The sequence below is a fragment of the Neofelis nebulosa genome, chromosome 8, assembly GCF_028018385.1.
Source record: "Neofelis nebulosa isolate mNeoNeb1 chromosome 8, mNeoNeb1.pri, whole genome shotgun sequence".
NCBI lineage: Eukaryota > Metazoa > Chordata > Mammalia > Carnivora > Felidae > Neofelis > Neofelis nebulosa.
This window is the reverse complement of record NC_080789.1, coordinates 77,659,539-77,675,630: the sequence shown is the minus strand read 5'-3', so window position 1 is coordinate 77,675,630 and position 16,092 is coordinate 77,659,539. Positions and strand designations below refer to the sequence as shown.

Below are 16,092 nucleotides of genomic sequence, written 5' to 3'. Positions count from 1 at the left end.
CTGTAAATGACAAATCCAAGTCCTAAATCTAATATTTAGGATTTTTTAAAGTTTATTAATTTTAGACACCTGGGTGTCTCAGGTTAAGTGTCCAACTTGAGCTCAGGTCATGATCTCACGGTCCATGGGTTCGGGCCCTGCATCCAGCTCTCTGCTGACAGCTCGGAGCCTGGAACCTGTTTCAGATTCTGTATCTCCCTCTCTCTGCCCCACCTCTGCCCGCACGTGCTCTTGTGCGCTCTCTCTCAAAAATAAACAAACATTAAAAAAAAAAAAATTTTTTTTTTTTAATTTTTTAAATTTTTTAAAAAAAAATTTTTTTTTTTTAATGTTTGTTTATTTTTGAGAGTGAGAGAGTGCATGCGCAAGCAGGGAAAGAGGTAGAGAGAGGGAGAGAGAATCCCAAGCAGATTCCACACTGTCAGCACAGAGCCCGACATGGGACTTGAACCCATGAAATGCGAGATCATGACCCGAGCTGAAATCCAGAGCTGGACACTCACCTGACTGAGCCACCCAGGTGCCCCTCTGTTTAGCATTGTTTATGGTGCTCTGCCTTAAGTGGCATTAACATTAGGCAGAAATTCAAAAGGACTGACTGATAGTAAAATATCAGAGTAAAAAGTGATTGATTGATGTTTTTAGAACTTTAACTAAAATGAAATCCACAGTATGGTATAGTTTTCACCAACCCTGAAAAAGATCCCAAATAGACAAAAAGCCAGTGGCTTATTTTCTTCCAGTTAGTGAATTAATTTTAAATGCTGACTCTCAAGCAGGGAAAGTTTAAATAAGGAAGTGGGTGGGAGAAAAGTGAGTCATAGTTGGTAACATTATCTGAAACAATAAAGAAACAGGACATTGCAAAATGAATCTCTTCACTACATCTTGATGTGGTCATAGATTTTAGTGTCTCTGTGCTTGAACCATGGTGAACAGAAGAGAAGGGTAGAATCGAGAACTCAAGACTCCTCATTTGTCCTTTTATAGTTGGAATGATGCCACCAGCAAGCATTTATAAAACAGTAAGAACTATTCTTATTAATATTTTGATTGGTAATGCCTGTGGTTGCTGGGTACTACTTTTTTTTTTCCTGTTCTATATTATTATCTGTACGTTCTCATTGATGAGTCTTATTTGGTTTGGGAAAGAATTAATAGGGCTTTCTTATTAAACTAGCAGAACGCAATAGTACAGCTGGCCTTTCTCCTAAGTGGGAATGTAAATAGTAGATGGCACGTGCTATGTGTGGGAAGAAAAATGACATCTTCTCTGCAGAGAAACACTATTGCTACAAACACTACATGTGTCTCTCATCTAAAGGGGAGCATTAGGATTTAATATATATGTGGTAATATGTTCTCCTTTGCTGCTCTGGTGTCTGTTATATTGCATTGGTTCAAATATGCAAACATAAATATTAGTAATGTTAAGGTGGTAAATTTTATGTTATATATATTTTGCCACAGTTAAAAACAAACAAAAAGAAATGTTAAAAAAAAAAATAGTATATAGTGGAACCATTGGAACCAGGAAATCTTGATGCTTCTTCTGACTTGTCCACTAACTAGTGATATGACCTCAAACAAATCAATTAAATTATTTGTGCCTTTAGTTAAAGGATATAAACTGGATGTGATCTTAAGGCCCTTTTCAGTGATAATGTAATAATAATTCTATGCTGTTTTTTGTAGGTATATTTCTTTGTTAGTATAGCCATCCCCCCCCATAGTGTCAGCTGCTTCTTGAACTGTCTGGTGTTTTGAACGTCTAAGATACTATGGAATACTTTGAATTTCACTCTGCAGACAACTGAAAAAAATTACTTCAGTCTCTATATAATTCGATGTAGAGATTTAAATCAGAAGTCTTAAATAAGTTTCATTAGAACGAGTATTAATTTTTTTTAATGTTTATTATTTACTTTTGAAGGAGAGAGAGAGAGAGAGAGGCAGAGTGCGAGCCGGGGAGGGGCAGAGTGAGGGGGAGACCCAGAATCTGAAGCAGGCTCCAGGCTCTGAGCTGTCAGCACAGAGCCCGAAGTGGGTCTTGAACCCACAAACTGTGAGATCATGACCTGAGCTGAAGTCGGTCACCTAACCCACAGAGCCACCTAGGCGCCCATAACCAGTATTAAATTTAATGAGTATTTCTTAAATGCCCACCAAGAATGAGAGCAGGAGGGATTGGGGGATGGAGGGGTAGGAGCAGAATAGAATCACAAAGATAGTTCAGTAAAGTAGATGCACATTAAACTAGATCTCTTTTTTTAATTTTTTAATGTTTATTTTTGAGACACAGTGAGAACGAATGAATGAGTGGGGGAAGGGCAGAGAGAGAGAGGGAGACACAGAGTCTGAAGGAGGCTCCAGGCTCTGAGCTGTCAGCACAGAGCCCAACATGGGGCTTGAACTCACGAACTGTGAGATAATGACATGAGCTGAAGTTGGACACTTAACCAACTGAGCCACCCAGGTGTCCCCACATTAAATTAGTTCTTGAACAGGCATTATTAATAGTGAAAACTGATTTGGAAATTGTCTCAGCTTGTGTAACTTTCACTGATATCTAATGTATTGTGATCAAGAATCACTTCAGTGGTGAATATAGAATGCTGTTACATTTACCATATAAAAGATAAAGAATACCTACCTCATTGAAACTCTTGTCCCTACCATATTTGAGCAAAGCTACACTTTTCCAATATTTAAACTTTTGCAGCATCAGTGATCTAAAATATAGCCAGACACCTCAAAGTAGGCAGATTGTTGTTTTTTTTAAACCTCTGAACTAAAGGAAAATTGTGAGTACTTTGTGACACCTTTAGCTCTTACCCACAAGGTGTTATCAGTGTCTTTAAATTAAAGTTAGATATGTATAACATGAGATTAAAAAACTGAAATCTACTAAAGGGGATATGTTATAAGGAAACCTTAAAATCTGTACATGACAGGGAAGGTAGGGGCAGAAGAATATCATGTGTGCCTGTGCAGGCATGCCTACCTGAGGGCACAGTGGGCAGGGTGTGGACAGTATTATAATAGTATTTGGCATGATGAATTTGGGTTATCAAAAATAGCTTAAACTATATTAAGAGGCTCAGGTAAATGGGTCAATCAGTACATTTTAGAATGAATTTCATTTGAAAATGGTTATTTTTTTTTTCCCTCAGATCTCTGTGCTTCGGTGGGTAAGCTTCATTTGAAATGCACTAATGTGGAATGCAGTCATTGATTATGCCACATAATAAACACCTCTCTTTATAGTTTTCATGAGCCTGTTAGTATCCAAGATGTACTTTAACAGGTTGTATTCATAGATCTTTCTGAGATTTATTCAGTGTTTCCTTCCTCTATATTTCATATTGTAGACCAAATATAAACACATAGATGTGACCTTTTAAAGACTAAAGTTGATAGAAATTACATACCTGTTGGCAGCATAAACTCAAAAAAGCAATGTATTTAAATTTAGTAATAGCTTTATCAAAAATATTACACAAACATTTTAAGTTAATCATTCATTTCATGAAAAATGAAAGAAATTGTATAATAAAGCGAGGAATTAATGAAGATAGAGATTTGGTAGAACTGATGGAGAATTGATAGAGATTTATAGAAACATTTTTGTTTAAAAACTTAAATTTTCTTTCTAGTTTTTTTTTAATTACTATTTTACTTATATTTTAACATAATCTTTGAGAGTTTATAACCTTTGAACATACTCAAATAAAAATTAAGAAGACAGGGGCACTTGGGTGGCTTAGTTGGTTGAGCATCCAACCCAACTCTTGATTTCTGCTCAGGTCATGATCCCAAGGTTGTGGGATCGAGCCCCAAGTTGAACTCCATGCTGAGCGTGGAGCCTGCTTAAGATTCTCTCTCTCTCCCCCTGTCTCTGTCTCTCTCTCTCTGTTTCTCCCTTTCTCCCTCTGCCCCTCACAAGAGAAATTAAGATAATCATCTCTTAAGGAAAAGAATGACAGAGAATCAAATTCAGAAGTATTGCAAGTAGAATGTCAATGCTGTAATCCAAGTTAAGTCACTTTTCCTTTTTCTCCTTTAATTTCACTTAATTGTAACTCTTAACACTGTTTGATTTTGCAGGATGTAATGTGAGGTATCAGAGTTTTCTGGCAGTTAAAACATAATGTTTACCTTGGCTGTCACTTTCTTGTGGTGGGCTATAAGTCCTTTTTCTGTAAGGCTTTGAATTTCTTTTTTTTTTTTTTTCACTTTTTAAAAAAGTAAAGGTTGGGGGCGACAACTGTTGAGATCATCTTAGACCTGAAGACAAATAGTAAGTTACTCTTAGCTATTTCTTCCCTTGCCAGCTCAGCTTTCATTCCAAGAATATGGAAGACAGCAGAAGCAAAGGAATTATCCAGCTTCACTAATCAGTCTTTGTTGTTGCTAGTATTACAGTGAAAGTTCTCACTGAAGTTGTTGGAGTTTTAAAACAATGTGTAGAATAACAGAAAAGGTGTCCCACTAACCATATGGATAGTCCATATGAGGATCGCTTTTCTTATTCACTTAGAACTGAATGGTGAATTTGGAAAGTTCTTTATTTTGTGGCGACTCCATTTAGTCTATTGGAAAGGTATAAGAAAGCGAGGTGAGAAAAAATGAACCTCAGAGAGCCTGTATCTGAAAAAAACACCTGTTCCATTTGCAAACTCATTGTGCCAGGCTTACTGTCCTAAGTGCCAGAAACACCTAGGATGTGAAGAGTACACGTCCTGCCTTCAAAGCCTTGGTCTACCCAGGGGAGAGAGATAAGAGAAAAATCACCATGATATGGTGCAATAAACACATACTTCACAAACACAGATGAGGAATGACCTGAGCCTGGGGAAGGGCTGATTGAGGGGCAGGCTCCTGAGAAGCAGTTGAATTTAGCTTGAAGAAAAGTAGGAGAGGTTGCTGGTTGGTTCAGAATAGATGGGAATGGGGTTAGGCAGGGAGGAGTGGCTCTATCTAGGCAGAGGCAGAGTGTAGGAAACAAGCAGTGGCAAGTGGATAGATGTCATATTTGTGGGTACTCCTGGCCTCATAATACGAGGCCAGAGGGCCAAAGAATTGAGTGTGAGAATAGGATAGGCTTAAAAAGAAAACGTAAGCTAGGGACAAATTGCAGGCGGTTTGTATGCCTAACCTGTATCTTTTCTCCCCTGAAAACAATGAACAATCCTCATAGATAATAAAGAAAATGCAGCAAAGCATAGAGAATACAAATCACTCATAGTTCTACTACCCAGAGAGAGCTGCTTTGATATTTAACATTCCAACTTATTTTTTTCTGAGCTCATTTTTGGGAGAAAACAATTTCAGTAGCCTAATGTATGGTCATTCTGCATCCTGTTTTGTAGGATTAAACATAGGTGCTTTCCTGTGTTATTTCAAATTTTCCATAAGCCAAATACTGTGTGGCCTCAGAGGCATTTAATTAAAGCATGGAAGTGACATGATTATACATCTGTGGGTTTTAGAAAAAATGAGTCAGATAAAAGGAAAACAGATGGAGCAGAGTTTGCAAGCAACTACAATAATCCAGGTGTGAGAGGATGAGGTCCTGGACAGATGCAGCAGAAGGTTAGGACAAGGGAGAGAGGTTTCTAAGGACCTTCTGATGGAGGTAGGGAATGAGTCATGTTCAACTCCTAGCTTGAGTGAAGTGGCCGTTGGTGTATCACCTACTGAACTACAAGAGAATAGAAGGAGTGGCATATTTGGAGGAAAAAAAAATAGGTTTAGACATACGGAAGTTGAAAGATGTGTGGATTGTCCTCATGAAGATGTCTAAGACAAAAATGGAATACTCTGGAGGCGCCTGGGTGGCTCAGCTGGTTAAGAGTCTGACTTTGGCTCAGGTCATGATCTCATGGTTCATAAGTTTGAGCCCCCCTTGTTTGGAATTTGCGCTCTCTCTCCCTCTCTCTCTGCTCCTCCCCCAGTCAAATAAAACTCAAAAAATGAATACTCTGGAGGTTTTATGGTGTATTGATTAAGGATAAAGACATTAGAATTAAAAGAGATGACTTCAAACCCAATCTTTGTCACATACCAGCTAGGTGACCTCGGACATTGTATTTTAACATAATTTGCTAGGCCTTGGTTTCCTAACATGTTAATAATTGAGGTGGAAGACAGGAAGGAAAGCAGTTGTGTTTGGAATGATGGGAAGGAGTAGACTTGCTAATTAGGTTAGTTTTGTACTACTGAGTTTATGACACCTGCAGGACATCCATTTGCAGCTATTAATTAGCAAGTAGAAATGTGGGTCTGGAGCTCAGGAAAGAGGGTAAGAATGTAAGAGGATGTACATAAGGGTGTGATTAATACTGCCAAAATAGAATGTGCAGGAACAGGAAGAAGGGCAAAGACTGAGCCCTGGAGAGCACAAACAGAATCAAAAGGGGAACATAGCTGTGTGAGAGGAAAAAGAAAAGAGAGCAATGTTATGAGAATCACAGGGTTTGGGGGAGGGGGACATAGGATTATTGGTGAGCTTATGAGGATTGGACATCATAGCTAACTAGCTCAGAGAACCTGGGTAATCAAATTAAACAGACTACGTTTATATTGCACATACACTATGTGCAAGGCACTGCAGAAAATAAAAGAGGAAACAGCTGAAACAGAGGATTGAGATAAATGATCATTACATAAGATATCTTGAGGTAAGGGAAAAAGGGAACTCAAAGATTAAATCAAGATTCAGAGCAAGGCTAAGAGGATGAATTCCCCGTTAGCATAAATTGAGAAGTCAGGGAGTCTGGAACTCAGTGAGAGAGGTACAGCCTCAAGGGGTGGGGCTTGGAGCTTGAGGACAGTGGAGAAAGCTCTTGTGGTGACTTGTGACTAAGATTCTGAGGGCCAAGGTCAAGGGTAGTGGGCACAATCAGCAGTCTCCCCAGCGTTGCTGAGTGACATGGAACTCAACAAAGAGAAGATGGAACTGGCAGTGGGAGTGAGCCACGGTCTGCGAGTCAGCAGTGCTAAGAGAACAAGAAGGTAACAGTGGTGGGGCTTAACAGAATGTTGACATGAACCAGGAGGTTTGGGAAAGTGAGGTGCGTGGAGGTCAGGATGCATATTAACGATGCTGTTTGGCATGGGTGTGAGAGAAATGGAAAGGTCAGATCTTAAAAACACAGCAGTCATCATATGTGGCTTAAAAATAAAATAAAAATAAAAAGAGCAATATACAATAACCAGTCAGGAAGACAGGCTCAAGGACCAGAGTCTCTAGGTTTGTAGCCCAGGTTAGCCACTTACAGTTGTAGGACCTCGAGCAGGTCACTTAACGCTCTCCGTAGCTTAGTTTTCTTCATCTGCAACATGGAAATAATAACTTACCTCACAAGGTTATTACAAGGCATATAGATCATCAAATCGTTGTAGAGGATTTAGAACAGTGCCTTAAAACGTAATGTGAGCTATATATATGTTAAGTAAGCATAAAAGTAAAATCATGTTTCCTCATTTGTAATTCAAGGGAAACAGACACATGACCTGAAATGTCCCTTAATAGATCCAGAGTTTAGTATATCCTGCCAAGTGAGTGTCCCAGCACCTGCCAGTTTGTTTTAAAGTGAGATGCTCCTTTGTGGGAGGCACAGAGGGCATTTTGGCTGACTCTTCCTTTTTAACACAGGTTTCTTATATTTTGTTTGTTTCTCTCCTCTGAGGCCCATAGGTTATTAGCACATAATGCACTCATTTATTTGCATAAGGTTTTAACTCCAGGGAATTATCATCAGAAATATTTATAAGTGACCTAATTACTTTGATGCTCTGCCTAGATTTGAGATAGGTTAATTCAGTTATTGATTGTGAGCATATATTCTTCCTGATGCATGATCTTTAATTTCTGCAAAAGGCAAAAGACAATTTAATGTATACTAAATTGGATATAAGAAGAACAGAGTTCTCTCTTTGCTACCACTTACTTCCTGTCTGATCTTGTGCATGTAACTAAATTGTCCTTCTCAGTGTGAGCTCTATTTTGTCCTTTTCCCACCCTATCTCAAAAAGATAGAATGTAAACCTACAGATTAAACTCTCAGTCACCTGTTCTCCTGTTTAGAATTGAATAAATAGAATAGAGGACATCGGATTGAAAAACATTGTCGCTGGGTCAAAAGTAGGTTTGGGGGTGCCTGGCTGGCTCAGGCAGTAGAGCGTGTGACTTTGGATCTTGGGGTTGTGAGTTCCAGCTCCACATTAGGTATAGGGATTACTTAAAAATAAAATCTTAAAAAAAAAAAGAAAGAAAGAAAGAAAGTAGGCTTGGACTTTGCTCCCAAAGCTTCCTGAAGGATCATGCTAAGGTAATAGACTATTTATTCTTGTGATACTCTATAATGAAGCCCTGGCAAAGGAATAATGTGCATGGGTCGTAGTGGGTATTCTTTTTCCTGTAATGTGAACCTGGTGATAAATTACTTGCTGATTACAAATCTTCCCTGAGAACATATGGCCTTCATTATGGCATTATTACATGATCTTCATTGAACACAAAATCTGTGTTTTATTCCCTTACCTTTCCATTTTCTTGTCCTGCAAATCCCCAGGGAGTTCTGTTCCTTACGAGGCTGTGACAAAGCAAGAACTTTATTTTCACAGACCTAGATTTGAATCCTGGCTGAGTCACTTACTTAGCTATATGATTTGGGGCAGGTTACCCATCCTCATTAAGACACTACTTCCTCATCTATAAAGTGAAAGGATAATGATGCCTGCTTCCCAGGAGTATTATGAGGATTCCATTAGCTAATTCATGTGAAACACATGCTAGTGCTTAGCACACAGTAAGTACTCAATAAATAGGGCTGTCACTATCACTCACTTGTGATACCTTCCCTCGATTTCCCTGTTCCTTAGTATTAATAAGAAAGGATCTATAGAACTCTATAGAATTATGGATTATTGGAATGAAGGTGTCTGACACAAGTTAGAGATTTTAAGATGCTTTTTGAGATGATAGGACAGTTATGTAACATTCAAATATTATTGTGATCTAATTTTAAATTATCACCTGGAGCCACATGGAAGACATTAAAAATGACATATCAAAATTTTAATACAGCTCATGAATTGTGGTAGAGGATCAAGTGTTAATTTCCTAAGTTGACTCATCTTGTTATGAAAGAATGGACTTCAGGGAAAGCAGAAACATGTGTATTCATATAAAGCTACATCTTCCATCTGCAGGGTAGAATTTAATTAATTGGTAGCAAATATGGGTAGAAACTCCCAGGACCAAGAAACCCAATAACTTATATTACTTCAAATATAACCTGTAATGAATATATGAAAAAAACTATAATAACTTTTAGTAGTTTTGATTCCATGTTTTTAGAAAAAAAATTCTTCCTGATTAAAATGAAATCATGAGAACATGTACTGAAAAGTTAAATAGCATAGTTGAAGAGTAATAAAGCATGATGTCGGTATCTGGTTCATTTTTATGTAATTGAAGCTTTTGCCCTTAAAGCATCTTGTAGGAAACTCTAATTGTTTATTAACCTTTATGAAGTTCTTTCCAAAATGTCTGCTCCCCTGCTTGGTGGTTCTGAGACATGTGGCAGCGCTTATGGTACTAAGATTTTGAAGAATGAATCTCTGGCTCCACATGAGCATTTTCTGCCTATCCAATAAACGAAGTCTGTGAGCTGCCGTGGGGGCTCTTTGTCTGGGGCTCCTGCCATATGGAAGAGTCGTGCCAAAAGGTCTGAAAAGAGCCGTAGGAGCTGATGACATCTGTAAATGAGGAGGCAGAACTGACAGTGTAGCACATTCATGAGCCAGCAGGCACACTGACTAATGACCAGGCTGAATCTAGTCTAGTGAGAATGGAGCAGCTCTCTACTGGAAGGTCACTGGGGGTGTGAAGGTGCACAGTCCTAACCTAGGAAGTGGATTAAGCAAGTGCAAGAAGCAGAGAAAAGTAAATTGTGTAATCTCTTACTGTAAGAAGTGTGTATTTTATCTTTTCAGTTTCAATAGTTCAGATGTACTCTATTGCATCGTTATTTGAGGCAATATTCTGAGAATCAGCTTTCAACATAGGAACATAGTGTCATTTACAAGTGAAAAAAATCTTTATATTATAGAGGAACATCAAAGGTAAGATGCTTTTGTAATAGCATATTTATGATTGTTTTTAAAGAGTCAAGCCTGTGTATTAGGCTCCAGTAGAGGCAAATAGGATTATTTATTAAATCAATATTGTGTAGCTATTACTATTTTCCAAAGAATCACAAGAATATATGACTTAGTGGAGTGCTAAGCACAAAAGTAGCAGTTACATAGTTTTGAAGTGGCAAATAATAAGAAACAACATTAACTTTACCTATTTAACTTTTTATTTTAAAAAAAATACCAGCCTACATCTCTAATGTACCAGCAATTGTAAAACAACTTTGTCTGTTATTTAAGCATAAGTCTTGGGGCACCTAGGTGGCTCAGTCAGTTAAGCATCCAACTTTTTGGCTCAGGTCATGATCTCATGGTTTGTGAGCTCGAGCCCCGCATCGGGCTGTGTGCTGATAGCATAGATCCTGCTTGGGATTCGGTCTCTCCCTCCCTCTCTCTCTGCTCCTTCTCCCCCCACTCAAAAATAAATAAACAAACCTTAAAAAAAAAAAAGCTATCTCCTAGAGTAATAGAGCCCCTGGCATGCAGATAGATTCTGTATTTCTCCTTAAATGTAATTCATAGATGAGTTTCAGTAACTAATTTTTTTTAAGTTAGAAGCCATCATATCGTTATATCAAATATGACTGAATCTTCAATATCTGATGATTATTTTTTTTTTTTATGTTTTTATTTATTTTTTGAAGGAGAGACAGAGCGTGAGCGGGGGAGGAGCAGAGAGAGAGGGAGACATAGAATTTGAAGCAGGCTCCAGGCTCTAAGCTGTCAGCATAGAGCCCGACGCGGGGCTCAAACTCAGGAACTGCTAGCTCATGACCTGAGCTGAAGTTGGATGCTTAACCAACTGAGCCACCCAGGCGCCCCGTTTACCTGATGATTATTACTAAAATGCTGAAAAGCCTGCCATAAATAGAATTTATATTAGAGAAAGATTATATACATTAAAATGCAGAGTAGATACCACATTTCATTTTTAAGTGGATAGCTTGTATTTTGTTAGTCAAAAGAAAATTGGGAAGGGAAAACCCTTGCAGGCACTTATTATAGTCTTGTTGCTTGTTGCAGAGAAGAGTTCGAGCGAGAGCCAAAGGTTTACTGACCAGTGACTTAAAAGCCCAGGCTCTCTTAGATGATTGGAATCTGATTCAGTTGCCTTTCAACTGTGTGACTTGGAGCAAGTCACGTGGCCTTTCCAAGCCTTGAAATTTTATTTTGTTGTATGTGTGTGCTGCCAATAAAACAGGAATAATGTACCTATTTTATAGAATTACTGTAAAGATTAGTCAATTTATATAAAATAATTGTAACAGCATCTGGTGCATAACAAGCAGTCAGTGAATAATCATTAGCTGTTCTTATGGCAACATTGTTGTTTGGGTCCATGATTTCCTCACCTCTACCACAAAAATCCTTAGTAACTTTTCACAAACCTGTGTGCAAGTGATTAAACCGAATGTCAGCGAGTTTACTTTTGCTTAACTTTGTGTTGGTTTTGGCAAGGTCAGGGACCTAACATTAGAAGACCATCTGTGTGGAAGGACACAACTTTTGCTAATAACTGCTGGTCTCTCCCTTGGATTTTGCAAAATATGACCAGGATACCCACAATTTGCCACATTCAGCTAAAGTGTGATTTAGAGTCAGCAAAAGATCATTTATTATAAGCTTCTGATTTAAGATCCTGTAGGATGTGGAAGACCTCAGGAGTGACTTCATTGCATGGCAATGATAGACAGTTTGACTTGTTGGTTAATGAATTCTCTGACTCATAAAGGATGTATTATTTTATCATGGCACAGACTTTGCTGGATGGTTTTCCTTAAAGGTATTTGTCAAAACCAGAATCAGAACATATGAAAGTGAGTGAGTCACAAAGATACAGTACCACTATTAGAATAAAACAAAGGTCTTGGGAAGAGCAAGTCACTAATACTAATGACAGCATGGATGTATCTCAAATGCATTTCGAGAAGTGGAAGAAGCAAGACACAAAAGGCACATACTGTGTGATTCCATTTATACAACCTTCTGGAAAAGGACAGATCTAATTATTAACAGGAGCAGGTAATAGGAGAGGGGTGGGACCGACTATAGAAACTTAAGTTTTGGTGGAAATGTTCTTTATCTTCATTGTGGTAGTGATATGATTATATTAATCATTTGTCAAAACACTTAGAACTATCCACCAAAAGGGTGAACCTTACTACTGTAAGTCATATATCAATAAATCTGGCTTACAAAAACACAAATGCCTCATAGTATTGATGCAGGTCAGTATTTCTTTTGAGTATGTCGAATATACATTTATCTTCCTCTGAAATGTTGATATATTTCTTATATATTCACTACATATTTGTGTTCTCTTATTATAGGTTTGGAAGTCACATTTTCAGCTCATTATTTTCTCCTCTATAAGTAGTAATTGTTTAAAAATTACTTGAGACTTTTTCAGTCGTGCAGAATATACCCCATGTTTCATAGTATTTCAGTTTTCCATATTAATGAGGATGCTTCTAACACAAATAACACCAGTAACGCTCAACCTGGCTTAAATAATAAGGAAGTTTATTAACTTCATCTCTGTGGTTATGGGGTGGCTGCCCATAGCACTCAAGTCTACAGGTACCCTTATTTACATGGAGCATGGAAGAGAAATTTCTTTTTCTATGGCTCTTCCTTAAGAGTAGAAAGTCCTAGTGCATATTCCCTCATGTCTCATTGGTTCTTGAACCAATCGCTGTATATTCTTGATTATTACACCAGTTAGGGCCCACCTTTTGATCTGGGGAATGAGGATAGTTTCTCCAAAGGGAAGGCCACCTAGTAGTAAGGTAGATATACTAACCAAATCTGGATATCATTAAGAAATAGTGGGAAAGGATGTCAAACAGACAGACAACAATGCTAGTACTTTACCCTGAATTGATTGTTTAACCAAAACCTTGGCTAGCTGCGGGATTTAATGACAATATAGTTTTTATTTCAGTATTTTTGAGACCACAAATTATTTAAACAGTATTATGTTACTTTACCTAAAGCCTTCACATAAAAATACTTCATTTCAGTGCTGCTGTAATAAGCAACATGGTAACCTCATATACTGAACACGATGAAGCATGCTATACAGTATAATAGCATTTTAGACACAGTTTTAAATGTAGCCTTTACACAAACTAGGCACTGGTTTGAAATATGCTTTGTTCTCCTTTGGTGCCAGAGTTATTACTAAACCTTTACTATGCTTCGTACTTGCCTACAATGAAAAGAGTACTTCAGCAAAGTAGCTAGGTAGAAATTTCTCAACAAAAAGATGTATAAAATAGAAAATGAGTTCTAATAGGACCAAGTTCAAGAGCTCTGGGTAGTTGAAGAAGGCTCCATGGACAAGGAATAAAAATTCAGCAGCCCATCCCCCCAAAAAAAGTATGTCTTCAATGCTGAGAGAGATAAAGCAAGAATATATGCCATGCAGAGAGGATGGAAAGAAAAAAGGTTTGGGAATGACCATGGACACATTTGGATAATGGTGGGTCAGATTCATGTGTTTGGAGGGAAGGGTGCCTGCAAAGATACAATGGGAAAGAAGTCTGAGACAATGAGTAGAGATGAGATTTGAACAGCCCTGAATTATACATAGTCTGGCTGTTATCCCACTGGTGAAAGGAGGACTGTTGGGGCACCTGGGTGACTCATTCGGTTAAGTGTCCGACTTCGGCTTAGGTCATGATCTCATGTCTCGTGGGTCTGAGCCCCATATCAGGCTCTGTGCTGACAGCTCAGAGCCTGGAGCCTGCTTCAGATTCTGTGTCTTTCTCTCTCTGCCCCTCCCCACTCACACACGTGTGCTCTCTCCTCCCTCTCAAAAATAAATAAACATTTAAAAATTTTTTTAAAAAGAAAGGAGGACTGTTAAACGTTTTCTTTCTATGGAAAGTAGAATGGTCTTGGCAAAGCAGAGTTGGAAAGATTGCTTATACAACCGCATACAAGGTGTGTTAGAGCCAAAAAGTAGTAGAATCACATCAAAATGGGAGTTCTTGATTAGCCTGGGTTTGAGATACTGTATGAGCAAAACCAGGCGGCAGTGAGGAGAATTAAAGGGATGGTTGCTAAACACATAGTATGAGTAGACATTCGTAGCCAGCTGGATTTTATGGCAGGGAGCTACGTTTACAGTGATTCAAGGTGCCAAAGGCAGATGACTGGAAAAGGATGGAACCATTGCCAGGCTGGTAAAGTTCCAGTGGGGTGGAGTTGGGAGGTGATAGGATAGGGGCTTTCCTGAAAAAATGAGTTTGGTCTTACGTTGACAGCATGTCAGAGTGGTAATAAATATCCAACAATAGGAATGTGTGATTGCTACTCATTCATTTATTCAGCAATATTTTATCAAACGCCAGTATTTTATTGAAGCACTGTATTAGACAGGAGGGTTACCAAGTTACCGAGAAAAAAAGTGTTCCCATTATCACAGAACTAGCAAAGCTCTACAAATACATTTAGGGGCCAAGTAAACATACACTGAGGAAATAATAAAATGTTTGTTTTTAATTTAATATAATATGGGTAGAGAGAGGAGGAGGGCATAGATGAAACAATATTAACAATGAGTTGATAGTTACTGAATCTCATCGATGGATATTTGCTGGTTCATTTTACTCTTTACTCATATATGATTGAAATTTTTCCTAATGTTTTTTTAAAAAGGCAAAAAGTTAGATGCATAGAGCTAATAATTAGACAAATTATCTGAAAGAGTGTTGAAATCATTTCTGAAGAGTAGCCTGAGAGAGACAGGGAGAAAATGAGCCAAATTTAGTGTCTGAGAAACATAAAAGGTGTTTCAAGGGCAAAATAGATGATACTGTTGATTTTGACAGAAGCTAAAGAAGTCATTATAGGTTAAATCTAGCAGAATGCTTATTTTTGATTTTGTTCATTTCTGGTTTGTTCCTTCATGGCTGAAAGGAATTGGGTAGCTGAGAAGCTTGAGAAAACTGTTTTGACCATTTGATAAGGTGTTTATTACTTGAAAAGTCTTGTCTAAGTCTTATTTCCTAATATGTGGATATCTATTCTATTTTTAGGAAACTAATGAACAAAAACTTCACAAAATAGCCAACGAACTTTTGCTTACAGAAAGAGCTTATGTCAACCGACTTGACCTCTTAGATAAGGTAATATTTTCCCATTCAGGATTATTTTATTTTTTGGCATTATATATCATTTTTAGTAAAGGGGCTTTAGAAACTACTGGATGGACATAACTGCTTTTTGCCAGTGAAAGCTTTTTCTTCAAGGAAATCTTTAGGATTTTTAGCTTTGTCAGTGAATGCACTAGACATAAAGGTTTTTCAGTTCATAAAAAGCAGATTCAAGGACTCTCTGTATGAGTCACAAAATGCCTTTATCTTTCATCCCTAAACACTAGTCTGTTTCGTGACCATTTATTATGATCCTAGAGCTATGTTCCCATTATAATCTAAATAAGAGATTGGTGATTCTAATGCCTGCATGAATATGTCATTGATTCTGTTTGTCTCATGTGCTGTTCAGACCCATGTGAGTCATCTGAATTGATGGAGTAATAGGGCCAGAAGGCATTTTGAGCGTTCACTTGTTCAAGCTTGTAGGAGACATCTAATATAGTGCCTGGCGTAAAGTTGCACAGTCAATATTTGTTAGAAATGGCATTCAGAGTACTTTATCACATTTTGTACTTTCGTCATGTTGGGGCCTTGAGTATCATTTTAAATACACATTACAAAGAATCGCTTAAAAATTATTAAGGCTTCTTAATATTGTTTTAGTGATAAAAGAACAAGATAACTGGTAAATTGCTCATATAGACCCCTCTTATTAGAAGAGAAAGTTGCCATGTTTGAGTACTAACTATAAGAAGAATTATCTCACTTCTGCCATTGGAAA

At 37.8% G+C, this 16,092-nt stretch overlaps 1 protein-coding gene across 14 annotated transcripts in view; it reads left to right on the top strand.

The window, feature by feature from the left end:
• Positions 1-16,092, top strand: part of FGD4 (FYVE, RhoGEF and PH domain containing 4) — a 253,092-nt gene that overhangs the window by 162,017 nt on the left and 74,983 nt on the right. For 11 of the 14 annotated variants that reach the window (XM_058743131.1, XM_058743133.1, XM_058743132.1 and 8 more), the window contains exon 5: positions 15,252-15,341. In XM_058743131.1, the coding sequence (XP_058599114.1) occupies positions 15,252-15,341 (90 nt within the window). Of the gene's footprint in view, positions 1-381; positions 1,026-4,376; positions 7,018-9,449; positions 10,135-15,251; positions 15,342-16,092 lie in introns of those variants that run through there. The other 3 variants (XM_058743141.1, XM_058743142.1, XM_058743143.1) reach the window with 3 other exon arrangements.